Below are 21,227 nucleotides of genomic sequence, written 5' to 3'. Positions count from 1 at the left end.
TTGAAACTCGTATAGCGTAAAACGAAGAAATAAACACTGTGATGGACAATTTACTTGCTAATACTTGTGCATACAAGTGTTATCGGGCTATCTGGGGAAGGTCCATAACGGTTCGGATACCACTGTAAACTGTAGGTCCAGTCCCGATTAACCGATCCATGCATAAAGTGGACTTAAAAATACACACTCGGGTACGTAGCCTCGGCAATCTTACGAACTACCAGTAATGGATCTATCAATGTTTCAGGTTTTAGAAGCTTTAAAGAGCGTATGGGTGTGTTGTCCTGAAGGCGCGGTTCCTGTACCCTTTCATCCCTCGGTGAGGCTGGAAGCGTCCCAGCAGCCGCTTCCAGCGCCCGACCGGTTGGGTAGATCGAGACCGCCACCGAAAGGCAGACTTTTTTCGGGTTTCTAGTCCACCCCCTTACCCCCACCCCGCGTCCCCCTGCATCAAACCTGCCGGCTGCTGCAATAGTTCAAAATAGGCGTGGTTTATGCAGTACAGTAAGGTAATTGTGGATAATATTGAAAACACACTCAACATAATGAGTTTGTGTTTGTTACGTGTTTTCTCTCTCTCTCTCTCTCTCCCTCTCTCCAAGAAGCCAGATCTACACAAATAACAATAGACGCACAATAAAAGTAGAACACATGCAAGACAAATATAACTATGAAACCTAAACGATATACGATTAATAGGAAGCAAAAACTAAACGAAAACTTATACATAATAACTCTATTTTAACTATTTTGTAATTTTTTGACTGCTAGGGGATTGTGTTCCTCGATTCCCTTTCACTTCGTCCGAAGAACTCTGTAGAGAGATTTCTGGAGTCAATATACCTATTATGACGTCACATGTTTACATTAGATTTAAGCATATAATAGCACGATACAATCATGCGATTTGAAGTCTTATTATTTATGAAATAGTCGAGCATTTTGAGTATACGTACGAGTTATGTGTACGGACACAAAATATTTAGAAATGTTATGTTTTCTTCATTTTTCTCGGTACAGGCGGTATAATTAGTAAATGAACAAGAATTCATCTCTCTCGTTTTGGTAATATGTTTTACAATTGCACGAGCATACAATCAGAAATATGCGTGTGTCCACGTTGTAATAATTTTGCACTCAAAAAGACAAATATTACTGTAGAGATTATGCACAAAATCCCTGATTAAGCATTTTTATAATTGTGCAACACTTATCCAGCTTTTTCAATTTAATAGCGAATATAAAAATGGTTAAAAAACTCATGAAAGTTATGAATGGGTTCAATATCTATGGCTGTCGTTGGGGGTGGGGGGTGGAACGAAGTACGAGTAAATAAAATTCAGGTTTTAGCAAATTATGATTTCCAACGAAAGCGCTAAAATCTTTTTCAGAGTAAAAAACACCGTGGTTCATGTACTGAGGGAGAGAGTGCCTAAGGCTTTGAAGCACTAATTACGAAGGCGATCAATTTAATGACGTCGATTTGTGTACTTTGAAATAATCGTCCCACTCCCAACATCAATTGCTACTCCAAGTACCAAGATCACCGCTCGACCCTATGATCTACTAAAGGCAGAAAGATATAAACCATTGTGGCAGGCACAAAAGCCAAACGCTATTATCCCATACCTGAACATGCATGCATGACAATGCATTTCCCCACATCTATGTGAACAAGCTACATTATATATGTCATAGTCATTATCGTGCTTCACCTTGCATGCATGTGGATATCATGTGCAGACTATCCTCCATTTTCTTTATTCTCGCAAAGCTGATCTCTGAAATTGCAAGTTAAAAAAATAACAGTTCGGTAACAGTTAACATGGCAGCTGTTGACACGCGGATGAATATTCAAAGTGGGGCCAGATTTGCAATTTAAAACGAACGTCCCGGCTTATTTCCGCTTCGCGCCTGAATGGAGGAACCTGCTAATGTCCTCCCCTCTGGCGGCCGCTTCTGAAAACACAACACTCCGCCCCCGAGCGACATACTAGCTTCTTCATTACAGCAAAACTTTTTTTTTATGCACCTCACCTTTCATGCGCTCGAGTTCGCCTGCCAACCAACAAGTATCCACTTCCCGCAAGTTTTACACACAAGCGCCAACAACCAACAACAGAAGCCCGCAACCCTCCCGAAGAGATTTATTTAGTAGAAAGTTGCGATGGTCTGGCCCTGTTGCCTTCTGTCACCTAATTTTCTGAGCATCTTGTTTGAATGCCTATAAAATTATGTTCGAGTAGATGTAGCGAAGTACCCACAATTATGAAGATTATTTTACTGTTATATCCACAGGTGTCTGTAAAGATCTCTCTCATGAAATCCATGCATCTTCTGCAGTTGAAACATTCGAAAAACAGTTAAACACAACTCTTACTAAAAGAACTAGAAATTTGACTAGCGTGAACACAAGACGTGAAGCAGTGTGAGAATTTATTATTACAGCTATCAGGGGTGCCCACAGGGGGGTTTCATGATATCTACTATTTCTTATATAATTTCTACGTGTGTGGTAGTTTCATATTTGCGTATTTCTTTTTCTGGTAGGCAATTCTTGATTTCCCATTACAATTTTTTGCCTTTAAATACAATTGTGTATGCACTTTTTTTCCGAATCAGTTTAAATAGGGTCCAAGTTCCGTATTGAAATGAAACAATACGCAACTTGGATCGAATACGGACCTGACGATAAACAATTATCCACTTGTGAGCATGAAAGATTAATCCAGGTGCTGCCTGGGCGAAACGCAAACGCTGCAGTCACGTTACCCCTCATCATGTAGCCCCATTCTCTCGCGCGTGTTCCTTCACTTGGTTGTAGCAACACTACCAGTCCCTGTTGTAATAGCTATCTGCTGGGAACACAGCAGCCTCACGTTACCTCATAGACGGCTCCTATTGGCTGCGGTTCCTGGATCGGATGCCGGAGCAACATTTGACGGGTTTGCATTGATTTATGTATAGTAACTCTTCGACAAGGGAGTTTTTGAACCTGGCCCACGAGAGAACAACAATGTTATTATTTATTCCCTGTGCTACGCTTTCTACAACCGCAGTTTGACATTCCAATGTAAAACGTACTCGCGGACATTTTGAGAAGGCAACTTCTAATCGGTCAACTCTGGTTCAGGAATTGTAAATAAATTCAATCCCGGACTGGGAGAGAAAATCAGCAAACGTAAATGAGTTCCAGACAGTGTATAACCTTTTCATACTTAAAACATTTCAATTGGGTCCAGGAACCTTTTTTCATGATGAATTTAAATTCGGTCCAGGAACCTTTTATCAATGAAACAATACGGAACTTGGACCGAATTTAAATTGTGCGAGAAAAAAGGTTCCGGTCCTACAGCGGAACCCAATAGAAGTAATGGGTTCCTGGAACTTTAACAACACTGGTTAAAACACGATTCGTTCAATCGGTTAGTCTGCCATCTGCCGGAGGGTTCTAAGACAGAATATTGTAGAGTGGGATCCATGAGTATTACTGTGCAAATTATCCATAACTTTTCATTAATTTTTCTCTTCAATCCTGAGTGTTTTTAAGCGATGGATTTTTCTGTATGCTGGTGCACAAGTTGTCAACAACTTGCTTTTGAGTTTTCTTTCCATTCTTGAAGCTCTTCTTAGGTCAAATAAAGTGCACGAACATGGTGATGGACAATTTGCACGGTAATACTCATGGATCCCAATATCCCCGATATTTCAATCTTTTAGTAACGTATGGTAAAAGGTCCCACTTTTTCGATAAACCGTATATTGCTATCAATTTACAGTGGAATGCATAAATAATACCAGGCATATTATCTCTCTATTTTTTCTCATTCATGCTACATGTTTATGGAGTGGAATTTTACCGATGCCGAGGCTATAAAGTATTTTTAGGCGTTTCATTCAATCCTTGGAACATCGCATTGAGCAAAACGAAGTGAATGAAAATGACTATGGACAATTTGCATGTACCAAGAGGTGGCCGACCCTTGAAAATTCGGAGAAAGCCTAGAGTGTATAATGGAAGGATTGTAACACACTCCGCTGTACTGAGGTTTTGCGCAATTCTTAAGAAACTATTAATGAACAACAGACGTTGAATCGCACATAAGAAAGAAACAAAGAAAAAGGGCATTAAGACTCCATTGTTTCGTCAATCTGAAGGCCAGCTGTGGTCGTTTAGAACCCAGGAATACGAAGGACGTAGTGAAGAGCTTTTGAGCACATGGTCGTAAGCTTGGGTTTAAACCTCTCGACCTCACGAGTAATTTCTTCTGAATGAGAAGAGGCGTATTGGCATGTACAGGATGCCACGTGAACAACACGTCAAGGACTACACGTAATGCCAGCTATTCTGTCATCTGCTTCAATGATTGTAAACTCCTTAGAGGTGGGTATATCGAAAAGCAGCAACGATAAATTGAGATTTCTGTTGACACGGAGTCTCGAACTCTCGGTCTCGTAATTCGAGACGAGGCCGACACTTGTTTGGGTACTATACCCAATGTGAATTAGTTTTTTATGTATCAGTAATTTTATTACTACACTTATCTAATTATTCATAGTTTCCCGCACGCAACACAACGCTCATATTGCCATCTGTATGGTCCTGATACTCTAACTCCAAGGTCGTGGCGAGAATTTTAGATAATATATCGAAAATAATTATGAACTTTTAAAAAATGTCAATAATAACGTTCTTTCAACTCAAACAATCAATAAAAATTATTCGTGCACACTGATATATTAGTGCTGTAGCTTTGTAATGAAGAAATTCTGAGTTCGATTGCAGATGAAGTCACATTGCATAATGGTTCGAATCCCATTTTAAACTGTAGATCCAGTCATGGACGTCCGCAGGATTTTTCCAGGGAGGACCAAAATGGTATTTTTCCCGTGGGGGTCAAACGAGGCACATTTCCCCCCTTAATAGTATTGTACCCTCAAAAAAACATTGCTTCAGTTTGAAGTTATGTTCCTGCAACGCCCTTGCAATAATTAACATATATTACTGTGACTGAAATGAAATTATGTGTGTGAAATATGTACTTTTTGATCGACTTTTTTTCCACGAAGGGTGGTCTCTCCTTGCCCCCCCCCCTTTCCGGATGTCCATGGATCCAGTCCCGGTTAGCCTATCTAAGCATAAAGTGAACTTAAACTGCGACAATCAGTAAGGAAACCAAATCATTCAAAATACTGAACTATACTTCGTCATTTAAAAGTTACTTGTTTTCTGTCAGCGGTCCACTTCGCGGATTTATATTTCAGGGTTGAGGCTCGACAACATCTTCAGTGTGCTACAATTGTGCACACGGTCTAAGAGACAAAAATACGGCACGTTTGACAATGACATGCGTGTACGTAATGTGTTGAGAGCTTGGCATATTTTTGTCTCGTATCTTGTGCCGTTCCGATATCCAACCCTTGGCAGTTGGACCTCGTCTCAAAAAACGGATACAAACCAAGAAGAGAAATAATATTGAAACAAACTACACTATTAAGCCGCGTTTACACCGAATGTTACCAACAAATGTTATCAACTTTTTGTTACCAACGCGGTTAACAACAGATGTTAACAAATGTTGGTAACCAGAACACTAGTTTGACTTTACTTTTGTTAATAACTTTTGTTAACATTTTGGCTGCAAGATGTCGAATATGGAGGAAATTGTACTCGTTCCGGCAGCATGTGTCATTTTGGTGCAACAGAGGAGACCAAAAAGATTCTTATGACCTTCACTGCAGGCAACAGCTAATTATAGCAGAAGTGACCTCTTGGTTTTTGTCTTTAAATTGTGGACAAGTTTGGTCCCAAAGGACAGGCTTCTCTTCTCGCGGAACAATTCAACAAAGTTCAGCACTTGAACCTTTCACCACTCCATTTCACTCAAAAGATTTTCCATGATAAATAAATTACAAAACACAACACACGTCGCACGAAACAATGCTCTCGCATTCGCTTGCTGGCTGTCACTAGCGTGATGGTGGCGGGAGGGGAAGAGGGGGAATTGTTGCTAACATCGAAAAGGCTCTGCTAACATGTGTTGGTAACAAATGTTGCTAACATTCTTTGATCTTTACAGACTTCTTGTAGATAACAAAATTTATGTTGCTAACATGAGATGTTGATAACAGATTCACAAGCGTTTTTCGAAATGTTACCAACATTTGTCGGTAACATGTGTTAGCAACCTCGATGTAAACGCGGCTTTAGAAGTTACCGTAGTTAATATGGTGTTGTCTAGTGAAATGACGCGCTGTATTACAATTAATAATTAATATCAACATATTTACATAAAGATCAAATAATATAAAATACATACAACACTGGCTTTTGTAATTTTCTTCTCCTTTAAAAATTTAAACAGATGAAAATCGTGAATGCTAGTCAGCTCGCTGAATAGGGATTCTTTTAAATTCAATGTACGTATCCTCAATACTTTCTCAGCAATGTTTATTAAAATAATCAATTTGTGCAAGTGAAAGATATTTCCATGTTGTTATTTTGCGTATGATCAAGGATTTTATTTATTTTTCACAACGTCAACAATATATCAGAAATATAAAAAGCATGCCGAAAGTACGATTTGATTTAAGTTTGATTCTGAATACCCAACTCACTTTATAACGGTAGGTTAATCAGGAGAAATATAAACTACGAAAGAATGAAATAACAAGAATGACCATACAAACTTAACTTGTGTAAAGATCTTGGTGTAGGACTGAATCCATAAGACACGACAACAAATAATAATTAACAAATGAAAAGAAAAAAGAACCAGAAGAATAAAATATAAATGCAACATAGACGCCACCTCGCATCAACGACGCATCTTCACGTAGACTGGAAATAAATGCTGGCCTATGTGCAGTGGGATCCATGATATTACCGAGCAAATTGTCCACGACTATTTTAATTAATTTTTATCTTACATCCTGTGTGTTTTTAAGCGATGGATTTTTTGTATGCTGGTACAGTTGTCAAAAGCTTGTTTGGAGTTTTCTTTTAATTCTTGAAGCTCTTATTGGGTCAAATAAAGTGCACGAACGTGATGATGGACAATTTGCACGGTGATACTCATCGACCCCACTGTACCACTACAATTTTGAATAAACGTGAGTTGGGAGTGGATTTAAATTTCCAATACGAATAATTCCCGCATAATTCCTATAATTCAAGGGACAGTGGGCACCCTGCTATAGTCTACGATTCATCAAAGATCGTGAGAAAGAAACTTAAAGACTGCTACAGAACATCGTAGTAGGAAGTCATTAGGGACTTCAGCCGCTGCACGTACTCGTGAATCGTCGTTTGCTTCCAACGCTAAAACCTACAAATAACTACAGGCAGAAAGGTGCGTTATGCAACGCCCCCTACCAGTCTGTTTCTGAAGTCCACTAACAAGGCACGAATAAGCAGTTGGTCGCGGTGAGATTCTGTTAACACTGGCCAATAACATATTTTACGATAATGGGTCTTGTGCCACATCGTCGAGATGTGGCTGTTCCATTACCGTCTAGGACGTAAGAAGATAATTGTGTGGCGAAAATTGTTTTAAAATATGTCCAGTACGGGATGGATTCAAAAGGCAAGAAGTCTTGTGGAATTCCTTGAAATAAATTGCAAACTACTTCTAACAAGGATATCCGCTTTGATTTTTAAAATGTCAGATCATTTGCTAAAATTGCGTAGTATGAGATTTCCCTCTCGATTGCAATTGAATCCAAGTTTCTGCAATTATTTAGTTAGAATTTACACGACAGGTTGTTTACCCGCCATTGCCATATTAAAATCCAATATGGCGGTCAACGCAGGGTCATCAAAATTTGGGTCTTCTGCGTTTTCAGATTACAAATTATACACTAACCACAAATAAATGAATATGTACTTTACCAGAAGTTAATTATTTTAAAACTCTCCTAGCTCACTAAATGCAGCCAAAGGTGATGGCAAATACAAATATTATAATTTATATTTACGTATATTCTCAGTGTTAGAGCATGTTGAGTGTTTTGTTCATGATCGATCGATTGATTGATTTGGTGTTTTAAGTCCACTTTGTGCACAGTAAGGCTAATTGGGACTGGACCTACAGTTTAAAGTGGGATCCAAACGGCTATATGCCTCCACCGGGTATCGAACGACCCCTTGATTACAAGACGACGACGCTACCACTGCGCCATGGGGAGAGGCTTGTTCATGATCGAGTACAGCGAGATGCATAAATATTACATGGCAAATTATCCATCACTACTTTAATTAATTTTGTCTGCCCTGCATGAGTTTATGGAATTGTCTCATGTCCTTGTGCGGAGATTGGCAATTGTTTCGTTATAGTTTGTTGTTGAATTGAGGAAAACGATGCGTTGGATAATTTGCCTGAAAATATTTATGCTTTTCCCCACACGACTAACCTAATGATACGAAAGAGCAGGTTTAAATACAGATACAAGAAAAGGAAGTGCCCCTGACCGCATTCTCAGCTAATATTTACAAGTGACATCACAGTCTTGGGTGAATACCCTGAAGTGAAGCTGTTATGCACGCCATGTCACTGAACTGCAAGTTTTATTGTGCAACAGTTTACCACCCTCGCACTTCCGCTACAACTTTATTTTCTAACTGCAATAACTCTGTTCACAGAGCTTAATGGATTTTGAATTTGACTCCAACGGCCGCTACTAGAACAGTTATTATATTACCCACAGAGTGCTAATACCCAACGGTATATAGTCTGTGCCACATCTGCTAGCGATAACAGTATATACACACATACGAAGAGCTCGACAACAACAGTGTTGCCAAGTAAGATCGACACTAAACGAGCCAAATAGCACCTAAGATCAACTTGTTGCGAGACTATCCAAATGTTGATATTGAAAATCCACGTCAGGGAAACCCCCTAAAACCACGGGTATCTTTTTTTTAAAAAAACCAAAAGCGTACCAATTGAAGCAATTTGCACTTTTCTGGAACTTTTAGGCTAATCGCGACGATGAGAATGAATGATTAGATTAAATTGGTTTTGATTGATTTGGTTTATTTTTCTTCGCATTTCTGCCACTTTTGGCTAATCGTGAAGACGAAGTTGCACCCGTACACAGGCGGGATTTAAACCTGGTGCCCCTGCCGCCGTAGCGCGCAGATAAAATTGGTGAAGGGGCACTCGTAAAGAGACACGGATGTCCAGACCGGGACTCGAACAGGGCACCTTAGCTGGCTAGTTGAGTAGACCACTCAACGTACTCGACCGCGGAGAGGGTAAATTTGAGATTATTATTTATTGGTTATTTCTCTAATGAGGACATGTCACCGGATGACAGCATCACAAATTGGTCACTCTAGATATGAATAAATCTTAGGATGTATTGAAATAAAGCTGGGAATCTCATGTATCTACAATATGTTCCCAGGTGACAGTTGTTCTGACCTAAGATTTCCTTAAAAGGTGAACGTCACTGATCGAAAGATATTGATCTGGAGCTAAAATACTCTTGAAACCGTGTCGCCGCATGAATGGAGTTGGCAACACTGCGAAAAATGAACGTATTGTCGTAAAACACGCGCGGCGCCTGGAACGGAACAAATACGCCACCTGTGGCAAGACCCGGCTGCATTAAAAAGCTGTCATTGGTTTGGGTGCAACACCCTTTCAGCCAAGCGATGCGGTGCGCATGTTATCTGAGTTTCTGCGACAGATAAGTACCGGTAACCACGGGCGGCGCCACAGAATTTCGTTCGGGGGAGGGTTCAAGGGTGGACGAAATACTTTTAGGTGAACTCTGTGGTTAGGTCTGCTAAGATTCTACAGGGTGTCCAAAAGTCATTCAACCAAGACTTCGAACGTACGTAACTTTTGTACAAAAAGCAAGAGAGAGATGAACTATATACTGGATATTAACTACGTCTATGTGGATATTTCTGAAACATTAAACAAAAGATCATGCTCTAAATGAACGTTCAGTATGTGGAAAAAGTTACTATACTTTTTTTTGTACATCTGCGTACGAGTGTGTATACGTGTGACAAATGATTCTGAATTTTTCTCATGTGGGCTATTCAAGGGGGGCAGCCAGAGCCCACCTTTGCCCACCTGGTGGCGACGCCTCAGAATACGGAGCAAAATAAAGCAAAGCTGTTCTTTTCACGTTCCCTACAGAATCAGAACTGACTGACAAACCAAGTGATGACAAAAATGGCAATACAGGATTGAATTTCAGGATGGGGTGTACAGTGGGATGCATAAGTATTATTAAGCAAATTGTCCATGACCATATTTTTTTTCTGTTTTATCCAATGAGAGCTTCAAGAATTGGAACTAAACACTACACAAGCAGCTTCCAGCTACAGATGACGTTGAGAGCCTGTTGCTTAAAAACACGTAAGATGCAAGAGAAGAATTAACGGAAATAATCATGGGCAAATTGCTGAACAATACTTGTGTATCCCACTGTACGTTGCAGGTACTTTGACTCGTTTTACAATAAGTCCTTTGCACATTCTGGAGAGAATATACCAAAGTACCTGCAACGTAGAGTGGGATGCACAAGTATTGTTCAGCAATTTGTCCATGATTATTTCCGTTAATTCTTCTCTTGCATCTTACGTGTTTTTAAGCAACAGGCTCTTAACGTCATCTGTAGCTGGAAGCTGCTTGTGTAGTGATTAGTTCCAATTCTTGAAGCTCTCATTGGATAAAACCGAAAAAAGTATGGTCATGGACAATTTGCTTGGTAATACTTATGCATCCCACTGTACACCCTATCCTGAAATGCAATCTTGTATTGCCATTTTTGCCATCACTTGGTTTGTCAGTCAGTTCTGATTTTCCTAACATCACTATCGAACAAAATGTATATTTATACTTCAATAAATTCAATTTCCTCTCTTTTGATTGGAAAGGGCAGAAGCTGCTTCCACACCCTTCCAATACCAAATAACATTCAGTGACTGCCACTATGTCGAACCTATCGGAGTGGAGTGAAAAGGCTTGTGCGTTCAACTCCAAAACGGACGATTCTAATCAGAAACATAATAGGCTAATAAAAGAGGCCGATTGCCTCTGTTTATGGCAATTTTGTGGAATCGTCACAAGCCGTTAACTGATTTTACAGAATATCGAATTATCGCTTTCATGCTACTCACTCCCTACCGCTTCACCTCAAACCTTCGATTCAAACGAAAGAGGTAGGAGAGGGATGAAAAACTACAGGTTGTGTAACAATGAAATTTGTGTCTCTTTCATTCTAGGTTTGAAAATGAATATCGTACTCTTCAAAGTCAGTTAAGGGCTTGAAGATTCTTGTTCCTGGCGCTGCCTATGTTGGGTGGGGTGGGCCAAGCCCCTTTCCTCGGGCTCTTAACAATTGGATGTAATTCATTCCCCGCCTTGTGTGTTAACCGACGAAGAATTTTTCTTGAAAGAAACCCTTAATGAAGAAAAGACATGCGAGCACCAACGAACACGCCGAAAATTCCCGAACTCACAAAAACTGTATAAAATCAATTTTCGCTCAGAAGACTGACTTTGAATAGGAAAGAACTTTGGACTTACCGATCATCCTGATGTAGATGGCATTGTGGTCGGCACGATCGAAAGAGATGCCACCCCTTCTCTGAAAGAAAGAACTGAATATTAGTGAAAGCCTTGAAGAAAAGTTAGTGATTGCATATATCTATGAACAAGCGTTAATAAACTTAAAAAAAGGATGATACTTGGATTACCTGTACTGCTAGAAGATATCGTAAAAATTGCAATACTCTGCTGTTAAAATATAACAGTCTGCTGGCTAATTTATAAAAACGCAACAGTTGTTTCTTTGAAAGCCTGCTCTCTCTGTTCCGGTTAGAATAAGAAGAAAACCTGGCGTCGGCAACTGCTTGGAATTAAATAGACAAAACACTCACGCATATACATCCATGTGCTGTGCCAATTAAGCTTTTTTTCTTTGGGAAGGCTGCCCGCTCAGTGGCGTACTTGTGATTGAATTTTTGGGAGGGGGTATGCAAATATGTATGCTACCAATCGGCAAACTAACCTAATACCTTGCGGTTCTAAGGACCTTATAGCATTGGTTTTAGCCTACGTCATTAAATGTTATGATGAACCCAAACTCATACACAAAAAGAGCTATCGAACAAATAACACCGAAAACTTCACCGAATTTCTATTGCCAAGCCCATTTAACCTAACTTGCATTTCTAGCAGAAACCACGCGGCATTGCCGCTGCAGACCGCGTGAACTCCGTGCTGGGAAAAGCCGAAGCCCGGCTGTGAATAAAATGCACAAATATACACAATTCTCCTTCCTGAATGTTCCAGCTAAGATGACACTAAACCCAAAAAGGAAAGAAGCAAATATCACCAGAAAAAATTCCATCCTGGATACTTTAAAACGCACACTAATCAGCACCACGCTTACAAAACAAGCTTCTTCAACAAGACGCAAACAAAACACGTGAGTTAGACCGCAACGTGGCAACAGCGTCTACGTAAGCGTCCCTCTTCTGCCTCCCATTCGCTCCTCGCTGCCCAGCAGATGACCTTTTCCTCGTTTCTCATTGGTACCGAAACTGTCCAGCGATCGCTAGCGCGGGAAACGAGACAGGTTCTAACAAACGCGGTATAATGAAAATAGAATATCAGCACTGCCATGAAAACTTCTGCCGTTGCCCCGGCTCGATGAGGTTGGTCTGTTACAGAATGGTGTCTTTATTTGATCCACAAGACTGCTACTGCATTCTCTGAGGGGGATAAAACCACCCCTGGCATGGACACAAATCTTTTGTCGCGGATATTTGGGAGGAGGTAAATCCCAGCATCCCTCCTCCCCCGTTAATTCGCACACTGAACACATGAGTGTACAAAAATAAGTTATAAAGTTAATACAGAATACTGTGTGTGCGGCAATATTGACGCTATTATATTGATAGTCCTAATGTTTTTTCCCCCAAAAGTGCAGGTGGAGGGGTTCAGTGGGGTCCATAAGTATTGCTCAGCAAATTGTCCATGACTATTCTCGTTGGCCTTTATCTTCATCCTACGTATTTTTACGTATACTGGTTCAGAGGTTGTAAGCACATTGTTTGGTGTTTTGTGTCAGTTCTAAGAAGCTCTCATTGCATAAAACAAAGGGAGTAAACGTGCTGATGGACAATTTGCTTGGTAATACTTATGGATCCCACTGTACATAAGGCATCCAATTTTTCGCCGCTGAAATGCATTTTATTTCAGTCAATTTCATCTCAATTGACTGAACAGAATTATACTTGCAATCTGAATAAGTCACCATATTCTGTAAACCAGTTGGATGGGTGGGTACACACACATATACCGAATTGCCCACCAAAGTGGAAAACAAAAGTTGTACACCTTTATTGTATGCTCTCTAAATTCGTGTGATTGCTTTCTTGTTGCAAATGTTACGCTCCCCATGTAGACTTTCCTGGCAACGAGTTTACAAATGAGTCTCCTGACGGCGTCAGATAAGGGAGGCAATGAAGGCCGTAAATTCCACGCGGGGAAGACCTTTTCTTTTTAGAAATGGATTTTCTTGCAAGTGTTGCCGACTCTAACGCTACAGTTCGTCAAAAATTTGTTTTGGGTTCGCTTTGTGCAGACATGGACTAGTCGATGGACAAGTTGCCACGCCCCTTGTGGGTACGTACTTACATGTTATTTACTACGGCTACAGATATCTTAATCTCAGGGGATAGGTTCTTTGTTTGAGAATTCCAAATAAGAAAGCGTTTTATAGCCAAGAGGATATAGTTAAATGCGGATCTATATTCTGAGAACTATACAAAATACAGAGAAAAATATATAGCGACATTGAAATATATCGAAAATTTACATCGGTTACATTCTTCTTGAAAGGAAATTTTCTTCTTTCTCTTCGTAATTATGGAAAGGCTTCTTCTTCTTCTTCTCTCTCTTGATTATAGAATAGGCTTCTTCTTCTTTGATTATGGAAAATACTTCTTCTTCTTTTGATTATGGAAATAAGCTTCTTCTTCTTTAATTATGGAAAAGGCTTCTTCTTCTTTTCTTCTTTATACAAGAAATTTATTTGCGTCGTGTCGCTTCCTTTTCTTTATGTCTTATATATGTTTTCTTTCCTTTCCCCGTGGGTCTTTCTCATTACTTCCCTGGCAATTCCCCAGCAACCAAACTATACTTATATAAAGGAGTAGGGTCGGCTAAACTGACACTAGCGCCACCTCCTACGTAACGACCAAAAGGGGATAACCAGGATCGCTAATAAAAAGCGCTGCCAATGGCCCAGTGCGACTAAAAAGAAGCGCAACCGTAAAGTGCTTCGGGGCGTCTAATTGACCACAGCGCCACCGGGGAACGGACAAATGCAAAAGCTGACGATGTTCTCCTCGTCAGAGAATCAAAAAGAAATTTATATACATTTCTGAATTCATTTACTCGCTTAATAAATTTCCTAAACGTTTCATATGCGGCTATATTCTTAATTCTTTTAAATTACTATATACATCATTCTATTTACTTCTATTATAGTATTTGAACTCTTCTTTTATATATTTCTCAATTTACTATAATATATATCATCCCTCTTCTCCGCATTAAGTTTTTTATAATTTTCTTCACTCCTCTTTACATAGCGTGCTGCCATCTCTTGTCGATTCCGAGAAACCATTCCTCCTTCCAACATTCATTGTGTCGGGTGAAACTGGCACGTGACAAAGTTCGACGTGTTTAATTCTTTATTAGAGCGTTTCGTTTATATACTGGAAAAAAATTAACATTCTTATTAATTTATGAAACTTTAACATGTTTCCTTAACAATATCTTCTTCATTTCATTTGGAAGTCTTCCATCTTTCTCTATTGACTTCATTTCTCCATTACAGTATTCCCTGCTACCTTGATCAATTCTAAAGGCAAAGTGCTCCCCTGCTCTTAACACCACGCCATGAAGGCGTATAGGGGTGTGGGGGTAACGCCCCACACTTTCTTGATCCGGTCGTAAGTGGGGGTGATGTGATCAGTATCACGCCTCTGACCGCCTTTACCACCCAGGGTTTCACCCAGGTACAAATGTCATTCGACGCTGGGTGAGCGCCGGGGCCGCTTCTAACGTTTTTGAACCGGCCGGGGATCGAACCCGGGACCTTTAGCATGGTAGTCAGATGCGTTACCGACTGAGCCACGGCGACCACCCTTGATCAATTCTGGATATATTATATATATATATCTCCATCTCTTCGTCTTATACAATTTAAAAAGTAAGAACTTACATAATCTACATTTGAAACAATTACTAACCACGCATGGTCATCTGAACTTTACAGTAAACATGCGGACCAGGAAAATAAATTAAGAAATTATTTGCCAATCGTGTGCTTGCAAAGTAGCCACATCCATTCAATCTTCACGCAAAGGTAGCACATTGTTAATCACGTAGGTGTCGCCATCTGTACGCGTCCGAACGAATTCAATGAACGAAATGTCGCACCTACCTATTGTTTTCCGTAATCGCTCGCGCCTTCGAGAGCTGAATCGGATTTTCGCATAAAGCCATCGGCTCGTCTGGATTCGGGACACGTATTGAATGGTTTTTTATCATGGACTTCATAATGAACGCGTTAAAACAATGGCACACCTGTATCTCGTTTCACCTTGAAGGGAATATTTTCGGTTTCTGCCACCGGCGTATTAGCCAATAGGTTGCGGCTTAGGGGTCAGGAAACTAACAACATCCAGTGTTGCCAAGACGTGAAACAAAAAAATTCATAAAAATCACCAGAAAAAGCTATAAAAAAATGAAGTGTACAAAACAAACTAAATGTTTTAAAAGAGAAAATTCCACCTATATTATTGCTTTGGGTTTAGTTCATATTTTGCACATTATATCGTTCCCAATCAAAAATAAAAAAATGAGAATGCCAATATTTTTTATAAAAGTCTGAATTTTATTAAAAGCTGTGCCTCTGTATCATTCATTGAAAAATATATCATTTTAGAGGTTCGGAATTTAGGTTGGAAACTGACATACATATGGTTTACTTACTGATAAAATGTATCCTATTATTGTCTATATAAAACAGACAAATTTTAATACAAAAATTTAATTGCGCCTGGCAACCCTTACAAAACGTAAACCTGCTGCTATCAGAACAACGTACTATTGGCCGCAATTCAGGGCGGTCACGATAATAACTAGTGTTGCCAGGTGCACGAAAGTTCACCTTGAGAATTCAGAGTAATTTCTCTCTTTCCACTGAGCGAAAGGAGAGTTTGAAAAATATAATTGGATGACGAAGCTGGCTGGCGCTCTGTTTCTGCCGCCTCATTGATCGAGTGTTCCCGTAAAATGGAAAAGATAAACAAATTAGGGAACTAGGTAATTAATTAGTGTTACGCTGAGCTTTCATCGATATTCGCTGGCGAGCAAATGCCGGCACGACTGCACACGCCCACACATCACACGTAACGAATCACATATGCTGTTTGCACACATTTGATTAACATCATTTTCCAAGCACAGAATTCAGATTCAACTGTAATCTGATTTTTTATTTGTTCCACGAGTTTCTTTTAGTTTTTTTACTTCGCTTTTTGTGCCACTTTTGGCTATTTTGCGAAAATGGGAATGAGGGATGACATGATAAAATTGATGAATGGACACTCGCAAACATCCATGCCCAGGCCAGGATTCGAACCCGGGATCCCTAGCGTCGTAGCGCGATGTGCTAACCACTCCGGCACAGGGGCCGGCTCCACGAGTTGTTAAATGAGTTTCAAATTTATGGGATTAAAATGTAGGACAAGTGAACATTCCGTATGGGGAAAATGTTACAATGTCTCCCTCCTCTAAAACTTGTATCAATGTATGAACGTAACAAGTTCGAGCTGCGTTTGCGGAGTCTAATAGCTGTACTGAACAACTGGTGCGTACCCAGTGTACTAAAACCCTAGTATAGGGGTAACCGTGTGCTGTCACTAGAAATTTAACGTTGTCAGGGAATCGCTAAAATTTGTACAATATATAAGGCTGATACAATGAGCGTATATAAGGGAAGATCCACACCTTTTCTTGGTTTAGTAAACATTTTGAATGAATCAATCAAAGCAACAATCATTTCAGTATACATAGTGTCCAAACAGTCACTCAACCGAGACTTTGAACGTATGTAACTTTTGTACAAAAAGCGATAGAGACATGAATCTTACACTTTGTTCATGTGGACATTTCTCGAGTATTAAGGGGAGGAGATACAGTTACTAAAAAATTGTGCATTTATTTCAATATCGCCCGAATAGGCATGCTACTAAAAGAAAACCCTTGGTGTATTGAAGAGTATGAATTTCTCTCCATGTTGCAAGTGGAAGCGTTTTTTTATGTTGATTATTAAGCTGGACACGATGTTTGAAAAATATGATGAATAAGAATTTTCGGAATCCCATGTATTCCTTATGGGGAATCAACTTCAACATCAAGTTACGGCTAATCAAATGGAAGTTTCGACTTTTCCGCTGGTGAAATGCATCTTCAAACTGCCCTCTTCCCGTTGACATCTTTTTCTATTCCATCGGAAGTTTGATATTCCCAAGAGAACGAATCAAATCGTACTCCCATATGATCAATGCTTTTTTCCTTGCCTCCTGGCAGTGTTGCCAAACCTCATGCGCATAAAAGAACTAAATTTCACCTTGCATTAAGTTAAAACTGACTTCAAGGAGCTAGATTTACGAAGGCTGGATAAAGTGCCTCCTAGGATAATGTTAGTTGTCAAAGGGGTGTGGGGCATTGCTATTATCGTTAACTAAATTGAAGACAATTTATTCTTAGTTTTCAACATCTAGATCCGGCGGCATCGCACATCTCAATAATCCACCGGTGGTCGTATGAAATCGAAAATAAAGAATTCCCTGATAACAATATTACGTCAATTTCACGTCAAACACGGCACATATAAAGAAGTAGCTGGGGAAATATGAGGGAGTTGGGCCACGCAGCCAAAATAACAATATCACGTCACGTGCAAAATGTATAATTATGACAAAAGTTGGTCTATGTGAGCCGGAACCAGTGATGGCATCATAGTGGGGCGTCCCATTTCACAGCCGAAAGAGTGCACCAAAGAGCCAGATCTGGCTCCAAGAGAGCTAAGTTGGCACACTGCCACGGACGGAAGAGCTTGGGAAGAGTCCCGTGGAGACTGCATCGCATGCCCTCAAGCAAGATAAATCATGCTCTATATGAACGTTCAGTATGGAGGAAAAGATACTAAGGTGTAAAAAAGTATTTGTACAAAGTTTTGTACAAAGTAAAAAGAATAAAATACAGCTCTGGAGTCGCTTCCAATAATTTCAGATGTGTATCGATGGAATATGTAGGTATTTATCGAATTTGAAAAAGAACGATAAATGTTTATACATGTTATGCATTACAGACGATTTCCTTGGTTAGTTACGGTATATACATAAAAAAATATGTTTTTCGAAATTACGAGGTGTAGTGGCAACATTGGTCGTGTCAGAGGGCACTCGATATCTGGTTACGATATTCTATCAATGCTCAGACGAAATAAAGAGAGCTGAAATTTATCGCACACAAAAACTAACCTACAGTACCTTACTTTTTGTATTACTTAAAAGAATTTGAAAACATATTGATGGCATACCTACTTATAATGGATATATTCTTCAATTACAATGACATTTTCTTCATAACATAAGCATGTTTCAGAATTTGTTATGTAAAACATATACAGAAATGGACAATATTAATTGCAGTCTTAAAAAGTGAAAATTCAGACTTTCATATACTTTTCAAAAGTTTATAATAGAAATATGAATGAACGCACTCCTACAATAAACATAATGAAGAATAATAATGTTATTAATAGGTGCATGCTGATATAAACATAATGAAACTGATTTAATTAGTTCTGAAATCACTCTGAAAGGTTTAGTGGATAATATTCTCATACTACTCCCTGTGCTGGTTCATCTGAACCATTTCATTAAATTTTCAGCTTTATTAACCTCCTGGACTCTGAGGAGAAAATTTAAAAAAATATTTTTTGATTTAGCTTATTTAGCAAATAATCACGGGTGCTATTTTTATGAGATGAAAAATATTAGAGTCTGCACGCCCCCCAAATTAGGCTCCAAGTTACGCCCTGGTGTATCACCTTTAAAGAGTTGGAAATCGAGGAAGGTCTCTTGCAAAGCCAAAGCATTATAAGGAGTTCACTGAGGAAGAATCCTTAATAAGGCTTAAGGATGCGCCTTAGTCGGTATCTTCTGTTGTTCTTCCGTTGGGCGTGTTCTGCAATAAATCAATCATCTCCTGGCTGGAAGATTTTTCGCACACTCACACACTCGCCGGCCGATGGGAAAGGTATCCACCATTGCCATGTATGGGACGGTGTCATTCGGAGAGACCTTGGGATCCACCAGACACGGGGCGTTGTCTTGAGCTGCTCCGTCGGCGAGGGAAAAGGGGCTACCAGGGCTGTGTGTGGCACGGAGCGGCAAATTTGAACCAGTGTTGCCAAATCCCTTTTGTAAGAAGGAGCTAAACCGGCCACACAAGTGTGCCACTTAAATTGTCATGTGGGTAGTGTCTGATGGTTCAGATATAAACAGAAAATGTGCGTTGTTGTTGTTATTAGTATTATTATTATTTTGGAGAAGTTGATAGAGCATCTGGGTACCACGGGGAAGCCGCGGGTTCGAATCCCGGGGCAGGTGACCAGGAAATTTTCCAGTCATTTTCCTGTTTCTGCGCGGCCCACCCAGTTTCGTATCTATGGATACCTGGGAGCATCATCCCAACTATGGATGGCCGAGATCAAGAATATGTGGAACTCTAGCTCTACATCTCCGCACATGCCTTCGTGGCATGTGTGCACATTCACAGAGGTACCTTTACGTATTATTATTATTATTCGTATCAGCAGTAGTAGTTTAATTTCAATAGGAGGACAAAAAGATCCTATGTGGATGACCTAATTAATCGAACAAAATAAACAGGTACGCGGATACGAAGAACGTTTCATGTGAATATTAATATCTTATCGCCATGAATGAATGAAAGAGGACAACTTCGTAAAATGACCATTGAGTATTACTTCCATATTCATTTCCACTGACTTGTACACTCACCGGCAATAAAAATGGGAACACCTAGATCCTGCAATACTCGCTTCCTTGCACAGCGTCATGTGTGTTGCCTAACTCTAGGGCGGTGAGCAAAACTCAATAGCAAATGTTCAATGGCAGCTTTAAACATTTATGTGGGACACCCTATAGAACTATCGTTTCGTTCGCCAAAGGATAAGCCTAAAATTTCACAGTACAAAAAGGGACGGACGGATACACCTCTATGGAATTCCACTTGTTACAACTAAATACACGTTTATCCTATATGTTGATGTACCACACTCGTTTCGTGTAACGAAAATTCGGATAATCCGAAATATATTGTATAAATCATGTACTGTACGTTAAAGAAATTACACAAGAGACTAGTAAAAACACTAAGTTGCTGACCAAGGCAGCTGATTAATATAAAAAACACTTAACACGTAAAGTTTCAACCCTGTATCAGGGTCTTCCTCGGACGAAGAACTAAACTAAAATGATTAAATATACTACACACAGAAAGATTAGTCTATGTGTCTATATGTATGTATCTTTCTGTGTGTGTATTTAATCATTTTAGTGTAGTTCTTTGTCCGAGGAAGACCCTGATACAGGGTTGAAACGTTACGTGTTAAGTGTTTTTTATATTAATCAACTGCCTTGGTCACCAACTTAGTGTTTTTAATATGAAAACAAGGCTTAATTATATTACAAGAGACTAATATATATTACGTGTGAAATGCTACATCACTTGGAACTGTGCATACTATAAATATTGATTACATCGGCGAAAAAACATTTTTGTGCATTTTCAAAACTTTAAGGGAGAATTCACACCGAAGCGACAAGCGTCAGGCGACACGTGTCGCTTGGGAACGAGCCAACCAGCAGCAACGTTTCACACCGCAGCGGTACGACAAGCAGCACAAGTCTGCGTTCGATTGGAGAAATCCTGAAGCAACACGTGTCGCCTGTCGCTTCGGTGCGAATTCTCTCTAAAGTCGCTTAAAAATTAATGAATCTGTTTATCTCATAAATGTGTTTTCATTAGAATGCAAACAATTTCAATAATTTCTAACCGAAATTCTCTTCCTCAAGGAGAGCG

General features: G+C 39.7%; 1 protein-coding gene across 5 annotated transcripts in view; it reads right to left on the bottom strand.

The window, feature by feature from the left end:
• LOC145987602 (uncharacterized) overlaps window positions 1-21,227 on the bottom strand; it is a 616,185-nt gene that overhangs the window by 123,204 nt on the left and 471,754 nt on the right. For all 5 annotated transcript variants that reach the window (XM_083121963.1, XM_083121964.1, XM_083121968.1 and 2 more), the window contains exon 2: window positions 11,553-11,613. In XM_083121963.1, the coding sequence (XP_082978089.1) occupies window positions 11,553-11,613 (61 nt within the window). The remainder of the gene's footprint in view (window positions 1-11,552; window positions 11,614-21,227) is intronic.

The sequence above is a fragment of the Lepisma saccharinum genome, chromosome 5 (assembly GCF_977018435.1).
Source record: "Lepisma saccharinum chromosome 5, izLepSacc3.1, whole genome shotgun sequence".
Taxonomy (NCBI): domain Eukaryota; kingdom Metazoa; phylum Arthropoda; class Insecta; order Zygentoma; family Lepismatidae; genus Lepisma; species Lepisma saccharinum.
Note: the sequence above shows the minus strand (reverse complement) of the source record. Positions and strands in the feature narration are given on the sequence as shown.